This window comes from Hippopotamus amphibius, chromosome 6 (assembly GCF_030028045.1).
Source record: "Hippopotamus amphibius kiboko isolate mHipAmp2 chromosome 6, mHipAmp2.hap2, whole genome shotgun sequence".
Classification (NCBI taxonomy): domain Eukaryota; kingdom Metazoa; phylum Chordata; class Mammalia; order Artiodactyla; family Hippopotamidae; genus Hippopotamus; species Hippopotamus amphibius.
Window position 1 is genome coordinate 71,716,880 of NC_080191.1, and position 24,255 is coordinate 71,741,134.

Here is a 24,255-nt window from a genome sequence, read left to right on the forward strand (position 1 = left end):
GAGGTTTCACTTACCTCAGTCAATCGTGGTCCAAAAATATTAAATGGGAAATTTCAGAAATAAACAATCCATGAGTTTTAAATTGCCTGCTGTTCTGAGTAGTGTGACGAAATCTCAAGGCGTCATCCTGGGTACGTGAATCATCCCATTGTCCAGTGCATGTGCCACCCATTAGTCACTTAGTAGCTGTCTGGGGTGTCAGGTCAACTTTCGCGGGATCACAGTGCTTGCATTCAAGTCACCCTTATTTTGCTTACTACTGGCCCCAAAGTGCAAGGGAAGTGATGCCTACAATTCCAGTATGCCAAAGAGAAGACATAAAGTGCCTCCTTGAAGTGAAAGGGTGAAAGTTCTTGACTTAATAAGGAAAGAAAAAAAATCAAAGTATGAGATTGCTAAGATCTACCGTAAGAACAGATCTTCTCTATCTGTGAAGTTGTGGAGAAGGAAAAAGGGTGCTAGTTTTGCTGCTGTGCCTCAGACTGCAGAAGTTACAGCCATAGTTCATGATAAGTTAAGGTGAAAACAGCATTAAGTTTATACAATAAGATATTTTGAGGGAGAGAGACCACATTCACATAACTTTTATTACAGTATATTATTATAATTGTTCTGTTTTATTGTTGTTGTTAACCTCTTACTGTGCCTAATTTATAGATTACAACTTTGTCATATGTATGTATGTGTAGGAAAAACATAGAAGTTTCAGGCATCCACTGGGGGCCTTGCAGTGAGTGTCTCCCCCAGGGTAAGGGGGCACTGCTGCATAAGAACAGGAGGTGCTCCTTGTGTTCTCATCACTTAGGATGTTATCAAAGTTGTAAGAAATCTGTGCCAAGAACTGGGGGCAGAAGCCAGTATATCGATTTTCACTTATCTCACATCCCACCCCCTGGTCTCTGGCTGTGAACCATTTACACCAAATGATATACAGCTCAGAAGAGCCCATGACTAGAATCTCATTCAGTCATTAATAACTCTCCAGTTCATCATCACATCATATGAAAAATGTTTCCCAGGGCAAGGCCCCTCAGGTGTGTAGGCTTCCTATTCAACCTTGACAGGTTCCAGAAACAGGAGTGGTCTCAGCAACATAATATCTTCATCCTTTCAGGCATCTGACAAAATTGAGCTGAGAGGCAGTATCATGTCTTGCTCTGAGCCTGTTTCAAAAGGTGTTAATGTAATACTGGATTTTCCTCCTTACATAACCCAGATTCTGAATGGAATGTCTATTGAATTGAATGGCTGTAGGTTGTGGGTTTTTCTGGGTGGACATATCTAGGTATGTATATCAATATATTTTTAAGTATTGTAGATGTTAGTATGTTTGGGGTTATTTATTTTGTATTTGAGCATTTTTAAGTGTGTAGTTCCACTAATTGGTTACCCTTTGTTGGTTCAGGAAGATCTTAAAGGAAGAAATGAGTAAAGGTAGATTGCAAATTAGGAGGTAAGTAAATGACACAGGTCTCCTCACTATCCAGAGCAGAGAGCGTTCCTATGAAATCTTTTGTAAGCAGAAATGGTGTGAAGGGAGGAAGCAGTTACCCTAGGACACATCTAGCTCACAGATGCGCAAAATAAATCGAGACAAAGCACAGATGCTCGGAGACAGTTAAAAGGTATGGTGGCTTGATGCTGAGAGGCTGAGTGTAGTTCCTGGGGAAGGAGCTTGGAGGTGCTACTCTCTCTGCTCGGGGTACATGCTGCCTCTGTAAAAGCTCACTGCAAAACAGATGCTGAATGCTATTTTCACTTTTTTTCATAAAAGCAAAAATCATCTTTGGATTTCTTTCAGTTAGCAAAAACAGGTATTCGTGTAGATTGTTCATAAAAGCCAGTGGCATAAAGGAAAACTTTGCAAAGCAGGGAATACCTGTATTTAGGTAATTGAAAGTAGTAAAATATGCTAAGAAAAACTGTGGTTGATCAGAACAATCTAGGAATTGGGGATGTTGAAGAAGAGATGTACCTGGGATGGATGGTGACTTGCTGAACAGGTTCCTTAATTTGGACGTTGAATAGTTAGTAGGGAGTTGTAAAGGGTGAAGGGATAATCTATAGATACTTGTGCTTGAACTGACGTGATTAAAATAAGGAGGAAGATGCTAAAGAACAACATACTGGTCTAGAACGATGGTTCTCAGACTTTCTGAACAAGGCCTGTGAGTTGGAGCAAGAAACTCTCATCACTTCTTGCCCCATCCCACATCTTCTCCAGTGGCTCTGTGATCTTGGGCAAGCTATTTAACTTCTGTAAGCCCCTATTTCCAACAGGGAAGATGAGAGTGAATAGGTGCTTTAAAAGTGTACTAGGGGGAGTTGCAGTGCTTAGATTTCTGCAATTCCACTGCAGAGGGCATGGGTTCAATCCCTGGTCTGGGAACTAAAGTCCCTCATGCCGCGTGGTGTGGCCAAAAAAAAAAAAAGAAAGAAAAAAAGAAAAAGAAAAGAAAAAGGGTACCAGGAGCAAGAAGGAGCTGAAGAACAGGTTGAAGGCAGTGTGGACTCCCAGTCCAGTGCTCTCTTTCACATCTCTTTCCCACTGAACTTTGTCTTTATTTTAGCCTTGTGAAATTCTACTCTTTAAGAACGAAAGCTGTAATTTCTTTTCAAAAAGAAGAAAAAAGGATACTCCAATTAATCACATTATCCTCAGAGTTTCAGTGTTACCCTGAGTATCTCAATATTATATGTATGTTATTAAAAGAAGTTAGTCTGGGGTTAACAGATACACATTACTGTATATAAAATACATAAACAACAAGACCTACTATATAGCACAGGGAACTATATAGCACAGGGAACTATATTCAGTATCTTGTAATAACCTATAATTGAAAAGAACCTGAATGTGTGTGTGTGTGTGTGTGTTGTGTGTATAAACCTGAATCACTTTGCTGTACACCTGAAACATCAATCAACTATACTTCAATAAAAAAAATAAAGATTAAAAAAAAAAGAAGTTAGGTTTCTGGGCAGACGTTTTTCTGTCTTATATTTGGGTTTCACCATCTCATATTTATTTTCGGTTTCTCATTTTCTCGTGTAATTCTGCTTATAAAACCAACACGCTGACACGTCAGCACTGGCATTACCCAGGCTGATAGTGGTCCTCAGCGCCTCTGCCGTGTGCACCTTTATCCCCATGTTTCAGGACCGTGCCTGTGCCCCTTCTCTCCTCAGTGCAACGGAAAGATGAAAACGTTCTTCAGTTTTTCTTCAGACTCTTAGAACCTGTTGTTAGCACGTCCTTTTGAAATTATGGCAGTTGTATTACTTTATCAGTAAGATGGTGAAATTATCTCAGTGGTATTAAGTAGCAGGAATACTGTGTTAATTCTCTAGCAAGGAAAGCCAGTCAATCCGTGTAACCCAGGGTTTCCTTGTATTTTAAGTATAGTTAAAGAGAAGCATAGTTACTGTAGCAGATCCTTTCTGGCAAAGGCTAGAGGTGAAATTGTCAAGTCGGAAGATGAATCTTTTCATCAGAGGATATGCACTAAATCTGATTACAGAAAAGCACTGTGGCCCTTAGACCTGGGCAAGAGGGGCGCCTGCCCTGGACTCCGCACGTGGAGAAAAACACAAGGTCTCTTCTCCAGCCGCACACCTTCCGCAGGATGAGGAGTATGCAGGGTGAAGAATTGTCCACCTGGAGTTCAGGTGCTTTCCTTCACCACTGCGCTTCAGGTATCTGGAACCCCAGCATTCCCGGCCCAAATGGCCCCAAATCCACTTCTATCCAAGGAGTGGCCAAGGCTGCTTATGGAGAGAGCAAATAGATGAGCCTGAACATGTGGGCTGGTGTGCCCATGCCTACACAAGTCTTCACTCAGGGTCAGACAGCAGGTCTGAGGAGAGGGAGGGTCAGGCCATAGATGGGGATGCAGCCCTCGTCCCTCCACCATCTTCCTGAGTGGAAATCAGGAGTTCAAGAATCCTGACTTTGAACCTACCCTGCTAGGACATTTTGAAGGTATATTTCAAGGTGCAGTGTAGGGCATATTTTATTTAACAGTATTTGTCTGATGTATAATTTTCATGTGTTTAGACATATAGATGAGGGTCTCATATTGTAGTACCACTCTGGATCCCAGGAAAGGTCTAGAGGAAGGAATAAGGAGATCATTTGAACCTTCATTTCTTCTTGTGGGTGAGCCTCGACCTTTGATCCTTCATCAGTCCAGTACTGGATTAGGCCTTCCAGGCTAACTCTGGGACGATACACTTAGCTGTAATATGGTCTAAGCTTTGCCCTGGCAACGATGCATTCTAAGTTTATGTGCACACTGAGCTACCATGGTAGCAGGTGAATGATTTAGTGACCAGGATCTTTGAGGGGCAAAAGGAACAAGAGAAGAAGAGAATTGGATGAAACTGTGGCCAAAACAATTTCTTAGGATTCTATGTGAATTTTAGTTTTCCACTAACCATTGATTATTAGATGTAGGGCCTTCACATTCTAAGGTCTGGAGTAAATCTTTCTGCACCTCCTTAAATATTTTTAGGTTAAAAAAAGAGCATAAAATAGGATAAGATGCTTTGTTAGGATTAATTCCTGATACATCTCTGTAAATGCTGTTTTATAAAAGAGAGGAAATTATGAAACAAACCAATGTCATTAGCCTACTCTGGTATGCTGTTTGCATCCGAAAGAGAATTTACAAGTGACGATATTCGTGCTTTCAGAACTTCTGTAACAAGATCTTCCAATCTAAGTGGTATTATTTTGCTCTATATACAAATAATATTTCCTGAGCTTAGGGTATTTCAAATATTTCCACTGTTTATAGAAATACTTGATTCCTTTTGTTTATTTGTATTTTAGTACCACAAACACAGCATCTTCAGTTTTTCACTTAATTTTCCAGATAATCAGAACTTATGCCCTTAAACCTGTTTATTTTTTGTTTTAATCATTTTTGACCGTTGAAGTGTTCTATATTTCATGTACATATGAATTTAGTTTGTGTATATATAACACACATACCTAGAGACACAAGAATGTATATTTTTCCTGCCTTCATCAAAGAAATACTTCTAAGCTGTTGAATACTGCTGGTATTGGTAGACCTTAAATACTTGAGTTTTAGGACTTTTCCATTCTGTAAGAAAAGAATTTAGAATGAACTTTGTTGGTTATCAAAAAATTTTCACATCTATAATTTAATTATATAGATGTTAATAAAGGCTTAAAGGGTGGAATTATTTTTAAGAGTAAAGTTAAGAAGAAATAAACTAGGCTCTAATTTCTTCGACTGTAATGGTTTTAACATGCTCTGATAAAGGACATGAGGAAATAACACTCATTTTATAGAGCTTATTTTTCAAATTACAGAAGTACCTCCAGGTTTTAGAAAATGGGTATCTCAGGAAATAAAATGGAAAAAAACTAACACTGTAAGAGTTTCAAAATACTGATGAATTTTTTAAATGTCATAGACCTGTTAGTGAAATTCAAGCTCACTAAAGAGCAAAAGCGGAGTCGGTGCTTTTGCGTGGTGGGTCTGGGAGTACGTCTTATTTAATTTTTTCATCACTCAGAGAAAATGAATCACTTTCTAGGTTTATACTATAGAAAGTGCCAGTTAATTTCCAAGGAAGATGTGACGCATGATACGAAGCTTTTCTGCCTGATGCTGCCACCAAGCACACATCTTCAGGTGCCAGTCGGGCAACATGTTTACCTCAAGCTAACCATCACGGGTAAGGCAAGCAGAGGCTCTGCAGAAACACTTGCTTCTTTTAAAGCAATTGGGAATCCATACTAATCTCTTGAGGAAGCACCCATTTAGGTTATGAATAAAATGTTTCTGGCAGCTAAACTTAGTGACAGCCAGATGCTAGGTCTGTGGATGCAGTGTTCCTGCATGTGGGAGCTATAGCTGTGCTGCGTAGCTGTATGACCAGAGACATTGTCACTAGTCACGGAGATGGTGCCGCCAGCACTGCAGTCTGCTACTAACAAAGCCTTAAAGGAAAGGTGAGGGAGCACACAGATGGTCTTCCCTGAAGACAGCTACCTGGTGTCTCCTATTAGCCACTCTGGGCATGTCATTTATGAAGTTGACTTAGGAAACTGAAAATGATTATAAATGATTTCCTTGCATGTGTATAAGAAGCTCTTGTAAATGTATTCCTTATTGTGTAAATTTGTTTTCCTTCATTTTCATCCTGAAATTACCCCATTTACTTGTTTTAAATACCCTTCTTACTGATGTCTGACATCTTGGCCTTTTGAAGCTGCGAAAGGTAACACTCGTGGCCTTTCCAGCAATCAGCCTCACAGGCTGCGTGCTGAGATTTGGTGAATGCGGCATGTTACAATGGCGCTGTTCACGGCTTCTCTTCGTTGTCACTGATGCCAAGTTAGCATTCAGTAGCTGGAATCTTCCCCAGTGCGGTTATTGTCAGTGTATTATGATTTACACATAGATTAATTTGATATACGTCATGGAGCCGTGTATAAAATTTTGATCTTTCACATGTGTGGTGACTCCTCTTCAGAATATGGCTAGCTAAAATATAACTTCTTATTAATTTTAACTCTGTTTTTTTATTATTACATTCTTAGAAGTAGTTGGATTAACATTCTTTTCAATCACCAAAGTAATATATAAAGAATTAAATTGTTAAAACAATTCAAAATATATAAAGTAAAAAGTGAAATTCTTCCCTTCCTGGAACCCAAATGATCCCATTGGCCATTGGTATCTGTTGTTAAAAATTTGGTTGTATAATTAAAATTATTGTGTGTCTTCTTGCACCTCTATGTAAACTTTTGATGCCGTTTGTGTGGTGGCCTATTACAGAGCTTATATGCTGCTGGCATAGGTGGTTGTGTAAGTTTATTAACATAAAACCCTATCATCTTATGCCACACTTACTAAAAACAGATTATTTATATCATGGGTGAATTATTGATTTGTTAAAATCATTTCGGCACACATAAGCTTGGGGTATATATACAGGTACTATATACATATAGAACATAGTTAGAATTGTTTTCCCATTAAGTGTACAGTTTTAAATATATACCGAGGCATCATAACATTTGTATGTTTCATCATCACTCATTTAGATTTTTAGAATTGAATTTCTTTGTTGTGACTTTTTCCAGGTACTGAAATTGTGAAGCCATATACACCTGTGTCTGATTCCTTACTCTCAGAGTTCAAGGAACCAGTTCTTCCCAACAATAAATACATCTACTTTTTGATCAAAATCTACCCTGCTGGATTCTTCACACCAGAGCTCTATCATCTTCAGATCGGTTAGTATTTTTTTTTTTTTAACCTAGATTGTGTTCTGGATTGGATTGTATGTTACACTCTCTTTTAATTATTTCCCTGTGGGAGACTGTCAGATATCTTAAACTCATCATGTATGCAGCCAGAGTCGTGTTCTCTTAATCCCACCCACCTGTCCCTGCTTCCGTATTCCTTGTCTGTTACTTGCAGCATCACTGTTCATCCTCGACCTGATCTGGGGACTTGAGTCCTCCCTGAGTTCCCGTTTTCTCCCTCCCGGTCCCGTCAGCCACTACATTCTGCTGAGTCTCCCTCTCAGTGACTTTTTAATCTTTCCTTTCTAACCCTTCTGCTGCCCTCTTAGATCAGGCCTTCATCATTTCTCTCCTAATCTATAACTAGTCTCTCTCAGTTGCCTCCAACTGGTATCTTTCTATTAATCTGCATCTTCCAGCTCTTTTTCCATACCACCTTGATGAGAGAGATTTTATCATGTTGTTCTGCAGCTTTGACACCTTGGACGAGTCTCCATTACCTAAGTGATTAAGTCCTTCTTATGGCCTGCAAAGACTTTATCTTTCCAGCTTCACCACCCGCTAGACAAAATACTTGTGCTCCTCAGAGTTCCACAAGGTTCTCATCCTCATTCTTAGGTACACACATTTTGAAGAATGCCCATCGATCCTCTGTCTACCTGTCAAGTACCTTTTTTAAAATATTTTTTTTAAATATTGCTTCCTTTATGAAGCCTCCCTCCTCTTCAGAACCCCTCAGTAACTAACACTTTGTTCATTGCTCTAGGATAAGAATAAACAATATTCCTTCTCTGCAGGACTTTGAGTTTAAGGGTAGAGATCATCTTATCTTTGTATTTCCCATACCCAGCAGGGCAGTTGGCACTTAATAGGCTCTCAATAAAAGTACTTTGGAAGAATTAATAAAGAGACTATAATGAAATCTACTAACGTTTAGAGTGTTTCCGTTTCTACTCCTTTTTCTGTCTTCAACTTTTCACTGCCTTTTGCCTAACAGTAAAAGTGCCCTTCCCCTTTTAAGACAGTATTAACAGTAATATCGAGTGAATAGAGAAAATTTGTTGCTGTCTGAAAGTTAAGCTCAGCAGTCTACATGTAATAGATGTGGTGAGTCATCTTTGGTTACATAAGTCAAAATATTGAACATAAATGTGAACTAAAGAATTTTGGAATACCTACAGATCTAGTGAAGGTGACGTCACCTTGTGAAGGACTGACAACATGATTGTAGTGTGGCAAATGGAAACTTAACTGATGGTATTATAATGTATCCATAGAGATTGTGTAGCAGAGAGCAGGGTGGAGAGTCAGCATAGAGCATGGGAAAGGAAAGCCAAAATAGCAAGATCAGTGTTTTTTCAACTTCATGCAGGGGAACTAGTCATAGCACAGATACTGGTGCCCTTAGAGGGTTGTACACTGGCATGGCAGCAATAACTCATGAAGCCTTGTTATGGCCTATGTGAGCCCCCCCTGTAAAGTTAACCACTTCTTTGTTTCAGTTCTGTGTTCATCAAGCAATTTTTATATGATTATTTTGGCCTTCCACATGTCCCAAACGTTGGTCTGCCAGGACTGGGAATGAGATGCCCTGGATGCGGCGTGTAATACTAGGTCACTGGGTGCGGGTAGCCAGCCTGAAAATCCATTGCCATCCTGGCATGTGCGCTTTAATCTCTCATGAACTTGGTTAGCATCAGGTCCTTGCCTGAGTAATCAACTCTATGACATTGGAAGGACTGGACTGTGGACTAAAGTTACCAAGTTAGTATCATTTGGTGAGGCTGCTTTAGTATACAACCAGCTGACTCTTTCCTGAGGATATTCTGATCTTATGGTCCCTTTCAAACTATGATAGGGAGTTTCTGTTACTTTCTAATGTTGAACTCATCAATTACTACAAGATTCTTACTGTCCTGCCAAGGACAAAAAAGGGAAAAATTATGAGCATCCAAGCATTTAAAAATAAACCAGAGCATTTGAAATTATTTTTAAAACGTGGACAGCCTTATTTTTTATTTTTAAAGTTACACTGAAACTTTCTAAAATGTCCTAAAGATAATTCTCTTATATGAGTGGTACATAGGGATTATATCAACTGCATAGCAGAAAAAGGTTTATTCAACTATTTTGATTGAAGATTTGGAAGTAGCATACCCCAAGTACGGTTTCGATCTTGCTTTGTCTTTATGGGGATTAAATTCAGACAGCTCTTGTTTTAATTGGTTGGTATTTTCAGAGATTCTATGGAGGCCAAGTTAACACATTTACTAATAACATAAGCTATTAGAATACATTTCTATTTCAATTTTCTCTCCTACTAGGCTTATTACTGTGGTTAAGAATCAGCGTGTAAGTAGTGAATATGTATTCTCCACGCTGTACCATGCAAGACACGTGTACTCAGACTCTGCTTTTGAGGTGCCTAGTTTTAGTTTAGCAATCAAGCCTTTATTGATAATTTGTACTTAAATATTTGGCAGTAGTGTGTAAATTAGAGACTCCAGATGATTTGGGAAAGTAATGTTGGGAAACGAGTAAAATAAAATCTCATTATTAATTTGATTATAGTGATAATTTGAGTATAATGACATACTTGGGGGCCTATTGAGTATTCTTAGAAGTCCCTGCATTTCTTAAAAACTGATAATTATGCAACCTGTTTCTTCTAGTGTTCTTAATTCAGCTAGGTTAACAGTCTCAGTTTTCCTGAGTTTTTTTTCTTCTTCTGATTTTGTGTATATTTTGTTGTTTAGGAGATTATGTTTCCATAAGCAATCCTGAGGGCAATTTTAAAATATCCAAGTTCCAAGAATTAGAAGATCTCTTTTTATTGGCAGCGGGCACAGGCTTCACACCAATGGTTAACATACTGAATTATGCTTTGACTAATATACCCAATCTCAGGTATGTCATTTTACCTTTAATTACTATCCCTCTTGAGGCTGTTAGATTAGTAGAAGGTATCCTAAATCAATTAAATACTCAGTGGACCTGAAGCGATGTGCTCTGACCCCTCAGTCATCATTTCTTACTCTTCCTCCTCCACTCCAAGCCATTTTATTCACTGTATTCCTTTATTTTGATACTTTTGTTTACCTAATTGACACTAAAAAAAATTCATGCTAGTTCACTTTTAGACTTTCTATTCATGCATATTTAAAATTCTGTAATCGAAATAGTACTTTTTGAGTTGTTGTTGTTTTTTCTTTTAAGGAAAGTGAAGCTGATGTTCTTCAATAAAACAGAGGATGACATAATTTGGAGAAGCCAATTGGAGAAATTAGCATTTAAAGATAAAAGGTATTAAAGTGGTATTGGCTCTGTGTTTAAATATTCATACATGTTTAGTCAGTCAAGGCCTTACCGTCTTTGGTTGGAGTTTTTAATTAACCAGGAAGCTGTCAGACAAAAAAATAAACTAAACAATAATTCTCTTTAAAGAAAAAAAATCTGTAAGTGTAAGTAATGTTAATACACCTCCCCCAAAGAAATACTGTTTGATAAGATTGATGTGACATCAAATATGTATCAGTAAAATATATATTGGGCTTTATGTGTATGTTATGTTATTTATACTGAGTTGGGTTTCATTGAAAATGATCCAGTGTAGCCAGTTTGGTAATTCAAGATTTTCTTATTATAATGGGGCAGATCAAATAAATCTGGTGAGATGGGTTAAGCAAAAATAAACATGTTTATTTCTTAGAGCCTTTACTGCGCCAACGTCCATTGTGACTTTCCAAGAAGGGGGTTCCTTATGCATTGTTTAGCAAGATTCTCTTCATTTTTGTTTGTTTGCATTAACATGTATTAAATATCACTAGTGGTCCTCAGTACACTCTTTGGGAAGTGCTGGTTTAGGTAATAGAAAAAAGTTGGAGTCAGGCTGAATTCAGTGGTAGAACAAGGCAGCAGAGACAGTAAGGTGACAATTTGTTTCAATGAAAGAAGAGCCTGAGCACAGTCCAAGGAAGTGAGATAATTTAACCAGGCATATGCCGCATCTCCCCTAAAGAGATTTGAAAGCAGTTGGTAATTCAAAACAAAATTTTTAGTAGAGTGAATTGGACGTGCTGTCATACTTTCTGAAGCATTTTTGTAATCATTTAAAACTATTTCTAAGAATTGCAGAACTTTGTAAGTCACACGAAATACCGACGTAAATATTTATATTTATGACAGTATGGTATAAAGTCCTAGGCATTTTAAAAATTAAAGACCTCAGAAACTCAGCTGTCCCAGGGCTCCAAGTTCTTTTGAATATTTTCTGAACATCCTCACTAAGGTAATGCTGTGGTTCCTTCCAGTCTTTTCCTCCCTGTTGTCACCCATCCTCCCCCTCTTTCTCTTCTAGTAAATAATTTGCACAAATTAAGGATGATCTGAATTTAATTATCCTTGAAGTGTTTTCTTACATACTTAAAATATAAACCTAAGAATATTTACTGTATTTAAGTAGTTGCATGGCAACTTAGAGCATAATTTAAAGAAATACAAATGCCTGGGTTTTCAGGTGTCTTTTTCACTAATTTTCAAAGTGGGAAATTGGAAGCAGCATTTATCAAAAAGCCTAAAGACCGAAATTCTGGTTTTCTTTCTACCTTCTATCTACTTAGCTTGAAACTGTATTCAAAAATTACATAGCCCTCTGGGCCTGTCCCTTTATCTTCGAGATAGAATAATGACATCTTTCCTTACTCACTCCATAAGGCTGTTGTGAGGACTAGAGGAGATAGTGTAAATGCTTTGGAAACTGTGAAGCCCTGCCTCAGATATTTGTGTTGCTGTTAGGGAGGACCTCTGTATACATGTGTTTTGTTCCTGTATTGATTGTTTGAGCTCCTGTTTCCTAAATAAGCATTTAAAAGAATTTAAACAGACATTAATGCTTTAATAAGCATTAAAAAGAATTTTTAGCTAGGTTTTTTTTGTTTGTTTTTGTTTTTGTATTTCTGGCAGTTTTTGGATATGGTATTCTTTAAGATGGTTTCCTTGTACAAGAAAAATTCGTTTACTGTCATTTCAGTGAATAGACATTGTATCCATAGGTGTTAAAACTGGATGTAAGAAGTAATTGGTAAAAGGAATGCGTTGAGAGCTTCTGAATGGGAAGTGCCCTTTAACACAGTCCCTTGTGTGTTGTGTTGTGTTTTGTCTTGCTTGGTCTACATAATTGGGTTGGTGGAATTGCGTGGGCTGGAGGATTGAGGATGAGGAAAGGCCCCTTTTTTTTCACTTCTGGATCACCGGCTCTAACAGCACTCACCAGGTGAGTGGGACGCTCCAGTTTGCTGAGAGAAGTGAGAGTGCTGCGCCTCTGGCCTGCCTTTGGCCTCTCTCTTGGGCTGCCTCTCTCTCTGCCTGCTCTCGCCTGCTCGCTCCGCTCCTGTGCGCTCTCTGCTTCCTCTCTTTCCTTCCACTTTCTGGAGGCACAGTCTCCTTGCAGGAGGCCCTCCACGGGCACTGACTTCCAGCATCGGATAATCTATGCCCCCTCCGAGACTCGAAGTCAGACCCTCACTGTAAAACACAAAGGACTTGCGTCTGTTCATGGCTTTGGAACATTTATGAGGTATCTTCCATATTCTGAGACTTTATGCCGTTAGAGGAGAAACCCAGCCTTAAAGCCTTGCTGATGGGTGTCGGTAGTACTGTCCATTCAGAGCGTAATTGTTGAATCCCAGACATAGAAGGAAAGTAAAAGATCAAATTTAATATAAGATGGTTTTAAATTGTCACATCTGTCATTTAGTTAACATTTAAGCCTTTTTTAAAACCTGTTAAATCACCGTTTCCTACATCTTGACTTTCCTATGTCATTTCTCGTTTTAGTAATAAAGTTTCCAATGGCAGAATGTGAAACTTGAACACATCTCCTTGGTGAAATTATTGTCGGATTGTGACTATTAAAAATAATCAGTTCTTGGGCTTCCTAGGTGGCGCAGTGGTTAAGAATCTGCTTGCCAATGCAGGGGACACGGGTTCGATCCCTGCTCCAGGAAGATCCCACATGCCGCGGAGCAACTAAGCCCGTGTGCCAAAAAAAAAAAATAATAATAATAATAATCAGTTCTGTAATTAAAACAAATGAAATACCCTGCTCTCTGTAGGATTAGGACACAGCTTTCCATTCAATCCTTTGTGGAACAAGGAGGGATAGGAAAAATGGATACTGAGAGTGGTGTATAATCTAATATTTTCATTTTCAGCAAGCAGGCTGTGCTTGTCCTCAGTTTATCCAGACAGTATAGTTAGCAAAAGAAATTCTTTGAAACTTTGTTGTATAATGGAAACTTAACATTGTGGTTGTGATCTCCAGCAAGTTACTTGAGCTGAGGGAGCTTCAGTTTTTCCATCTGTAGATCAGGGATATCACTGTCTACCTCATAGGATTGCTTGGGAGTGGGGGCAGTGAGTTAGCAGATGTGGGGGCCTCGCCCAGAATTAGCATATTTGTAGCATTCATTCACTCATGAATTCCCTCTGAGCCTCTCCCTGGTGCCTGTACTGGGGGTATAACAGGGAACAGGATATTGTGTTGCCTTATTTTCTCATGCAACCCAGGGAATCAATCTCTTCGTTTTCCCATGTTGCTAACCTTAATAGAATTGCAGAAAAGAGGTAGACCATAAGTACTCTTTTAGGATGTTTCTGATGTCATTGAGCCTAAAATTTGAATGGAAAAAAAAAGTTAGCTTGCCTGAATTTTATCCAGATATATTATTACACTTGACTGTTAACTCCAGCTAGTTGGAATTTGATTCACAACATTCCAAGTCCAGCAAAATCTCACACACATCTATTTTTCTTAAGAAAAATGAGAGAAAACAGAAGGTAGATATGTACAGTAGCAGATGGAGCTAATTACTATGTAAACTGAAACCCAAATTAAATTTCACTTATCCAGGTCTAACTACTGAGCGGTGTTCTGAGGCCTGATAGGCTCAGGCTTACACATTGGTACCCCCCCACCCCCAGTTCTGAGTACTCTGCTTTTGAGAATTAGTGTTGAGGTGCAGGACAGGTTGACAATGAAATTGACTTCTGGATGGCATTTTGTAATATATAACTATAATAAGTATTTTCCTTCCCTTTCAAAGCAGTCACTTTTGAAGATAATAACCTTATTTTAGTAAAGTTAGTAGGCTATTCTTTTCTATAAATAGTAGAATTGGATGATTTGCTGATTCCCCTTTGTTTATAAAATTTATATATATACACCTAAATTTATATATATATATATATATATATATATATATATATATATATATATATAAAGGGAAAAAAATCACCCATAATCTTTCCATCTAAGGAACAGTTATTAATATTATGATCTGTATCTTTCCATTTCTCTTTCTCTTTCTTTCTCTCTCCCGCCACACACTTATACACACATATTATTTGTTTTCTTTTACATTTTTTAAATAAAGTAGTCCTACTGACTGTACTTTTTATAACTACATTTTCTCCTTAGTGTATTGTGTATATTCTATGTATAGAATACCTGTGGTTCTCGACCTGGAGTGATTCTGTTTCTCCCCCCAACACCCTAGGGGACGTTTATGTCTGGAGACACTTCTGCTCGTAACAGCTGATGGCGGGAGTTCCCTTGGCATCTAGTGAGTAGAGACCAAGAATGCTGCTAAGAGCCTACAGTGCACAGGACAGCACAGGATGACAGAGAATTATTGTGTCCAAAATGCCAGTAGTGCTAGTTGAGAAAACCTGTACTGCACCATGATTTTTAATAGCTGCATTGTATTCAGTCGTGGAGTTCATACCATAATTTATTTAACCAACTCTATACTATTTGACATAGTAAGTACAGATTTTTCTGTACCTAACTATGCAGGATAAAAATTCACCAGAAGAATCACTAAGTCCAAGTGTACCAAGGCCTGTTGATCCATTTTGACAATAGCCTCTCAAAAGGTAAAGTTTTCTGTACTCCGGTGTCAGTTTGGGGACCAGCAATGTGTTTAGTCCCCTGTAAGATAGCAAACTCCAGTGGTTCCAGAAGCACAAGTAAGTTGAACAAGGTGCTTGAATGCCTTTCTTTTACCCCAGCCGATGAGGCAACCCAGATATGGGCCCTAATCTGGACCCTGTACCACTCTCTCTTCCTCCCAGATGTTCCTCCAGGGGTGTTTCTTGGAATGTGTTCCTTGAAATGTTCATGTATTCCCCTAAATGGCTCTATGATTAAATAAGTCTGAGAAATAACGTACACTATGTTTTATCTTCTTAAAGTTTAATATGAACTTAGCATATGCAAGGCTTTGAGAAATTCTAAAGAAAACTATTTAACTTCTTTTAACCCAGGTATCCCAAACTTATTTGATAGGTTAGCCTTTTTTTCAGGGACTGCCACTAACATTTGGAGGAGCACAGGTGTTTAATCAAATTCATTTTGAGAAATGTTTTTAACCCCTAGCTATTTATTTTGTGAGCCGTTTTCCCCGTAAGCAAATAGCAAGTTTTCCTGTAGACTGTAGTATTTTTCTTTAGCTAGAGAAATCAGGAAAAGCTGAGGCCCCAAATTCTCTGAAATACTGTTTTATGGGCCGTGACAAGCCGCTGAAGCTTTAGCGAAGATGTGAGATTGGGTCTGGGTTTTTAGAACTAGTATAACAGTGATGTGCCAGACAGATGAGGGTGAGGTTATTAGAGCCGCATCTTAGACAAGAGATAGAAGGGCTGCACCTGGAGCTGTGGCAGTAAAAACGGGAAGGCAGGGCCATGTGTGTGTAAGAAGTAGGAAGGAGTGGGTCTGGGAAGCTGCTTGCCTGGAGGAGAGGGAATACGTTGTTGAATGACATCAGGCTCTGCATACGATTTAGACTAATGAATACATTCGTATTTCAAGATTTTTCGTCTCAGATGTACTTTAAAATGTACTTTAAAATGATTTGTTTTTGACAAGGTTATTTACTTCCATTGACATTAGACCTCATAGGCATTCATCAGAAGCGCGTCTCTCTCTCCCTCTCTCTCTCTCTCTCCCCGCTCCCTCTCTCTCTCTTATTGTTTTTTGTTCTGTGGATTCTCAACATTTATTTTCAGGGCACCTTTTCAAGAGTCCTAGTCCTTTCTGGCACTTCTGAAGCCACAGGGCAGAGAGGAATTTCAGGACGTTTACTGATGCACCCCCTCATGCCTCAAGGCTATAATTGCTTCAGGCAATAAGTTGCCCTTCAGAAAAATTCAGAAGTAACCATCCACAGTAACCATCTATGTCTTGATACGGTGTAAGAAATCCTTCATTCAGGTTTTTTTTTTTCTTCAGATCTTTATTGGAGTATAATTGCTCTGCACTGCTGTGCCAGTTTCTGCTGTACAACAAAGTGACTCAGCTGTATTTTTGCATATATCCCCATATCCCCTCCCTTCCATGACTCCTTCGCACCCTCCCTGTCCCAGCCCTCTAAGTCATCACCTGTCATCAAGTTGATCTCCCTGTGTTACGCAGCAGCTTCCCACTAGCTATCTGTTTTACATTTGGTAGTTGTATGTATGTCAGTGCTACTCTCTCACTTTGTCCCAGCTTCCACCCCCCCCCCCCGCCATGTCTTCAAGTCCATTCGCTACATCTGCATCTGCATCTTTATTCCTGCCCTGCCACTAGGTTTATCAATGTTCTTGAATCTTACCTTGGGATGGCTCCCACTCTAGTGTAAGCTCTTTTCCAGTCCTGTGAAGAGGAAGATAAACAGGATAGCAGCCTCCTTACCATCCCCTAAAAATTGCATTCATACCGTCTAGTCACTTTTTCCATTGAAAGCCCCCACAGGTATACCCAGGGCACCAATATGTGACTAAATACAAAATACAAGAGGAATTTATACCATTTATGTAAGGATCATAGTTATTTTTCACCCTTTAGTAGATGCCTGCCAAGAGGATGCCACTGATAAGGCTTTTTTTTTTTCTTTTTTTAAAGCATCCCAGTAAAGTTAGGCTTTTTTTCAGATGACAAAGGACAACAGTATTGATTTATATATCTTAGCAGTTTTATTCCAGTGACAGACTTATTGGAAGTAGAGGCAGAGTAGACTATCTTTTATTTGTAATTTAACAAGGTAATTGCTATCTTTTATTGTGTTGTCGATGTATAATTAGAAATGTTTTAAGATAGTGGTTCTGCAGCTGCTTTTGGGTCCCTTTTAATAATCTGTTGAAAGGTTGTAGACCTTCATCCCAGAAAAATGCCCTTACAAATTCACATACATTTTCATATGTAATTTCATAGATGCCAGCATATGGCTTTGTTCTTCTAAGTATAGTGTTTATTTTTAACCAGTATGTCTTCTTGTTAAATAAATTCCTTTATTCATTCATCAAGTATTTTTGGCACACTTGCCTTAAGGCAGGCCTGGATACAGTATAGAACAAAACAGACAAGGACTGTGCCCTCATGGAGCAGCAAACATCACGTTCCAGAATTATCAACACTCTTAATTTTAAGTGCTGGGAAGGAAAACAATGTGAAAGAAAGTACTTGGAGAGGCTGTTTTGTATAAAGTAGATTCAAATTGCTGCTAAAACTAAATGGGAACCTTGAAGGTAAGAAATAAAACATCATTCTATAGGGTTTTTTAATATAAAATCAGAATATTAGGATTGTAAGAGAGCATATAGTTTTCCCACCTTGTTCCACAAATGGACCAATAAGCCCTAGAGGCTGGGTCTGGGAGAGCTGGGACGGGTTCTCTGGCCCCGGCTGGCGCGCCCTGAGCTGGTCGGGGTGCTTGTACTGGTCCCTCCGCTCTTAGGAGCGTTTACCCAGCCGCAGCCCTGCCAGGTGAGGACCACTGCAATGTGCAGCCATGTCATGTTTCTGTTCTGATGTTTGGCTCCCTAGGCCACCTCACAAGAGAAACAATTCACTTCAGTGTTTTCTTAAGATTGAGATGAACCTATAATTAATTCCTGCCACTCTTGAGAAAACACCTAAATCACTCCAGTGGAAAATGTAGAAATGCATTCAGTCTGATAGTACTGAAAATAAGAATTAATTGTTTGCGAAAATGGAGCAAAGGAACCATTTTGAAATTGAATTTGAATTTGAAATTGCTATGGCCTTTCACCAGCAGTTCGTTCCCTTAACAGATTACAAAGCTGTGCAAAGAAATGGTCTGAGGTTCCCTTGTGAGACTTGGTTTGATAAGCTTCTTTCTCATTGTAATTCTGCACCCTTTCTTTTCTCTGAAATGCTTCACTCCATAGTGTTTGAGTGAGTGCCTCCTGTGTGTTGGCTACTAGGGGCACAGTGATAACCAAAGCAAACGTGGTCCCCGCTCTCATGGAGTTTCCGGTCTAATGGGGAAAACATAAATAAAATAATCATCTTGGTGGCCACGTATTTACAGCCTGATATAAGGGCTATAAAGAAGAAGAAAAGGGAAACATTTCTACAGCACATGTAAGAAAGGACTCCAGACTGGTGGGGCTGCAAGTGCTTCCCTGGAAGTGATGCTTGGGCGAAGAACTGAACAGTGGGGTGTGATAGAAACATTACAGAAAGAAGAAAGAACAGGCAGGGTGTGGCGGTGAAGGCAGAGAGAGGCAGAGCACAGAGTTAGGAGCCAGGATTGGGTAGGTTTTGGACTTGGAGGGTGAGGCAGACCAATCCCAGGTTTCTGGTTTGTGCAGCCATGTGGACTGTGGTGCTATTCACAGTAGTGATGCCACGTGTGGCGCAGGGAGACTGGAAGTCAAGGTTGAGGCCATGGAGACAGTAACAGTAAGGAGTCAGGTAGGCTGTCTGTTATCAGGGTCGAGGACTCATTGGGGGGGAATCAGATTAAAACGCACAGGTCACTGGTCATTGCCCTTTACTGTGATTTACACAAGCGGATTGTTAATAAAAATGCGGAGTTCTCAGAGATGCCTTGGAGCTCTCTTTCTAATGAGTGCAATAAAAATGTCAAATTATTCTCTTATCTGTAGCGTAAGTTCATCTTTAGTAAATAAGGGTTTACCTATATGTTTTTGTGAAATCTTTGTTTACAGTCTGTTCCAGTGCTTTTCTATCAAGTGTATCAACCTTCATATATTCAGTTGTTCTCCAGGGGAGAAGATGTGTTAGTGAACTTGAAACATGATCATAATAATATATAATAGACTTTTTAAAAATGTTTCTTTTCTCCAGATTTGACATTGAATTTGTTCTCTCAGCACCTACTTCTGAATGGAATGGCAAACAGGGGTACATTTCACCAGCTCTGCTTTCTGAATTTTTGAAAAGAAGTTTAGACAACTCCAAAGTCCTCATCTGCATTTGTGGACCAACGCCGTTTACAGAACAAGGAATGAAGTGAGTAACAACGTGGTAGGAGAGAGAATCCCAGCAATGTGAAATGACCATAAAATGATGATCTCCTGTAAATAGCAGTTGACGTGGGTCTCACGTCTTCCTATTCATGTGAACCTGCACTTTAATAGTCTGTCACAGCGTAAGAAAATAATAACTGTTTAATCTGCGTGCAGGGGAATGGTCGGAGGCCCCGGACTATGCATAGAGTTAGACCTGAGCACACAAGTAAGACACAGCCAGTTCTTGATGGCCTCTGGTAGTGGTTGGTAGTGTGGATGTGTTCACAAGATTGGTGCCAGATAGTTTTTGTGGACACTAGATTCAGCCTCTTCTTCCATTGAAGCTTCATAATATATAATAATTTTGCAAAAATATATCATAATAAGCAGTGTTCATCTCATTGTAGCTTTTGATCTTCCTTCATTCTCTGCAGCTGGGTGAGTGTTAACTGATAGCACAGTGAGAGAAAGCCAGACAGCAAGACAAAAACCAGAGACTAGAACATAAATGAGCCAAGACTAAGAGTTGAACTCTGCACAATGAAAAATCAATGGTAGTGATCATCGTATTTAAACATCACCTTGATCCGATTTAACTCTAAAATGACACTTTAACATATTTGGCTAGATACAGCCACTGTGGGGTTTCTAGATGATTTTAAAATATGACTGCCTTAAATGCCCTGTGTTTCCTTGTTTGGTATATGACTAAACCTAACATTTTCTAGATAATTTTCTTTCTTGCTATTTTATTTTTAATTTTAATTACGAAAAAGACAGGCGGTATGGCTGGAAAGGTAGAGTGGGTTCAGATAGTGAGAGGCTTGCGTGCTGCCCCACGTTGGCCCTCATCACTCCTGTGCCGTCCTGTCCCTTTGTCTGAATATGTGTCTGCTCTGGAGGCTGCCAGTTTGGGTTGGAATCCCAGCTCCAGCACTTACAATCATCCTGTGGTCATTAGCTAAGTGCCCTAGGGCCAAAACCTTCAAAGCTTTAGTGCATTCACCTATATGAGGGAATAAATGATAATATTCATGCGTGTGAAGTACTTAGCACAGTGACTACATAGAGTGAGTACTTAATAAATGTTCATTATTTTCAGCAGCACTTTTTTCCACATAATTTTTCTTTTTGGCCACATGGTGTGCAGGATCTTAGTTCCCTGACCAGGAATCGAACCCATGCCCCCTGCAGTGGAATCGTGGAGTCCTAACCACTGGACCACCAGGGAATTCCCCTTCAGCAGCATTTTTAAACAGAGCTACTTTTAAGATTTCAGTCTCCGTTTACAGTATTTTCCAAGTTGAATTATACTTAAGCAATATTTCTGCTTTTCCTGTTCGGTGGGGGAAAATTAAGCTAGAATGCTAGGGCCTCAACTCCTTTGAAAACTGGTGAATAAAGGGGAAGAAATCAAGCATTTATTCTGCCTTTTCTATGTGCGTTATACTGCTGGGTCACCACCTAATAAATGAACAGAAGTTATTCTTTATAGAATTCCTTGGCTGATAAATGAATAAAGCACGATAGAAGTAGAATATCACCAACTTCAGTCCCTAATGAATTAATGGATCTATGTGTACATAGATCATCAGTGGTGGTTAGCATACCCAAAGAGAGGCAACCAGGTATTATGTGCCTCCTTATGAAAGAGCAGTATCTATAAAGTTGTCTGGTCAAAAAGAATTGAACCTGTATCTGATTAAGCCTCTAGATCCAGTTATTAAATTTTGGGAGAAAGAAGGAAAAAGGGACATTTTGTAAAGTAAACCACAGGGATGCAGCACAATGAGAACTGTGGGAGACTCAACGTGTAAAACTCTGATTTTTTCAACAAATTGCAGCACAGAGAGAGAGATGGAGGGTATCTTATAGATCAAAAAATACGTAAAGGATATATAAATCAATCATAAGTAGTAGATTTTAATTGGATCTTGATTCAAACTTTAAAAAATTATGGCATTTTTGAGACAGTTGAAAATGTGAACACTTACTAGATATTTGATGATATTAAGGAATTATTAATTTTTTAAAAGTGATAATTGTGGGGTTTTTTAGAAAGTACATTCTAAATGGGGAAAATGAAGAAATACTATGGTTACAATGGTAACCTTTGATCTTCTTTATTTTTAAACATCTTCCCTAAGAAACACATGCTTTGTATTTGTTTTTCAGGTTGCTGCATGATTTGGACTTTTCCAAAGATGAAATCCATAGTTTCACAGCATAATGAAGAGCTGTCATTCAACTGTTTTATCTAAATTTGTGATTATTTAGGGTTTTTTAAGAGAACATTTTTGTATATACTAAAAAGTTAACTAGAATCCAGGTTTCAGTTTCTTAAACGAAATCAAATGTTTCTTCACTATTGATACCTTGTTGACTTTATTTTGTACCATAACTTATTTTACTACTGATATTTATCCTGGAAAGTCAATCATGGCAACAAGTATGTATGGGATTCTTTGTTATGAGTCACAAAGTTCCTTACCATTTAAACTGTATCACTGTTCCACAGTACTCTCTCGTGTTTTATGACATGATAAAGCAAATGATCATTTTGGTCACATTTCTATGCTATAAAATGTCTGATTAGCAATACAGATTAAATTTTACATTGCACTGTAAACTCAGGAAATGATCATTTATGTCCTTGTTCTTACTATGAAAACATGGAATGTTATAATTTATTAAGTGATTCAAACATTTTGTGTGTCTATGGCCTTGATACAGAGTAGAATAAAAATATACTTAAGTACTTTTTAATCTTCCTGGTAGAAGCGTGTTTGAATGCAACAGTATGGGGTGGTGTCTAAGGGGAATTTTAAAAAACAGCAGTAAAAGATTCTGGAGACACTTCACACACGCAGCTTTGGATTAGATGCGTTTAGAAAGTTGAAGACAGCCTTGGCAACTATTTTGATTCTTAAACAAACGTAGAGGCATCAGGAAACATAATGAAAGTATAGCATCTGGTCCCATGGCCTAAAATAATCATTTGGTGCTTTGGAATGGGTTAACTAAATTCTTTTTGAGCCCAGCTAGACCAGCTGGGAAAATGAGGAACACTTCATCCTACATGGTACCTTCCCTGGCTGGCTGCTTGCCCCACAGCTGGCGGTTCAGCAGGGAGCCCTCCTAAGCCCTGCTACGTGGGCATCTTATTCTCTCTCCCAGCTGCTGTGCACAGCCTTCTAAAGCTTTCACAGACTGGGATTCTACAAAGCGTATCAAAAAAAAGCCATTGTGAACTTTTCATGAGGAAACTATGTTGGAGGCATAGGTGGCTATTCATAAGCTAACTTAGATTTTTCAGTCTTATTCGGGATAGCAGCATTGCTCTTACAGAAATAGGGGGTAGGGGGTCTCCAACTTCCCTATAAGTGGTTTTGTAAATAGCTAAGTCTTCACTGAATCAATAGTGTACTCAGGAGGAACACGATATTAACATTCCTCAAATTACAAACTCCCAGCCCAGGAAGCTCCCCAGGTGCAAGTGGCTGGGTCAGCACCGTCACCTTTCCCTTTCTCTCTCTCCTGCCCTTCGTCTTTCACCCAGGCAGGACCTGGCAGTCCTGGGCTGGCAGTGCTCCCTGATGGCTAACAAGGACATTTTCTGCCTTCCTGCCACCTCCTTTTTCTCCCCTAAGATAGTCAACTTTGCAGGCACACCTTTTTTTGTAGTTTGTTAGTAGTATATCAATTAATTCTACCTTAGCCAGCTTTCTCATCTTTTCTGTCCTTTTTCCTCTCTCCTCCAACTTTTTCTCATTACCTCCAGCACACGAAGTTTCCTGTTACTCTCTGTTTGTATCTATTCCTCAGTCCTCTTCTTACTATATTTTAAAGCAAAAGAAAACCCATAAGCATCTTTTGAACCTGTATGTTAATAATTCCCAAATTGGAATCTTTAATTGAGAATCAGCTGAGCTTTCGACTTTCGCTATCCAGTTACCTCCTGGATACCTGGATGTTACCACCTGGGTGTTCCACAAGCCCCTCAAATTCAGTAGATCCCAAACTAAACTTTTGCCATGACCATCTTGTAACTGAACCAGGTTTGTCTGGCTGACGCTCAGCAAGCCAAAAAGCCGAGACGCCAAGGTTTGCCGCAGAGAGGTTTTATTTAAGACAGCCAAGTGAGAAGACTGGAGAACAAGTCTCAGGTCCGCAAGGCGCTGGGGGTAATTATGGGAGAATGAACAAAGAAGCAGGGCGGTCTGAGGCAGGGGGAGCATGGATGGGGAAAGGCGGTTGGAAAAAGGTGGGGTAAGTGTCATTCTGCACAGGCGTAAGGAAGCTACAGGCCTCTGCACGTTCAGAAGCAGAGGTGCTTAAGCACAATCTGAGGGTGGCGTTTTCAGCCCTCTGATGTCAAAAGGTCACCCAGTGGCCACTCATATGTGCCCATTTTGGGGGTCAGTGGTCCTATCCAGTCTTAACCAGCTCAGCTCCAACTAGACACAGCTGACTCCAAGTTCCTGGAAAATAACTCAGATTATCTTATTGTTCAGGCTACGTGCCTGTGGGAGGACTCGCAAGTCTTAAAACCACCTTGATTAGTCAAGGCAGCTGAAATGGATTTGCATAAACCTATAGTTTCAGTCTCTCCCAGGTCTCCTCCTCCTCTTGAATTCTCTGATTTA

The 24,255-nt window shown here is 39.2% G+C and overlaps 1 protein-coding gene across 2 annotated transcripts in view; it reads left to right on the top strand.

The window, feature by feature from the left end:
• Positions 1 to 22,375, top strand: part of LOC130855523 (cytochrome b5 reductase 4) — an 81,215-nt gene extending 58,840 nt beyond the window's left edge. The window contains exons 11-16 of one of the 2 annotated variants that reach the window (XR_009054329.1): positions 5,572 to 5,712; positions 7,127 to 7,279; positions 10,048 to 10,198; positions 10,508 to 10,594; positions 19,472 to 19,610; positions 21,785 to 22,375. Coding sequence is in view for 1 of the 2 variants with exons in the window: in XM_057739253.1 (XP_057595236.1) it covers positions 5,572 to 5,712; positions 7,127 to 7,279; positions 10,048 to 10,198; positions 10,508 to 10,594; positions 19,446 to 19,610; positions 21,785 to 21,839 (752 nt within the window). In the remaining variant the exon portion in view is untranslated. Of the gene's footprint in view, positions 1 to 5,571; positions 5,713 to 7,126; positions 7,280 to 10,047; positions 10,199 to 10,507; positions 10,595 to 19,445; positions 19,611 to 21,784 lie in introns of both variants that reach the window. The other variant, XM_057739253.1, reaches the window with a different exon arrangement.
• The last annotated feature ends 1,880 nt before the right edge of the window (positions 22,376 to 24,255 follow it).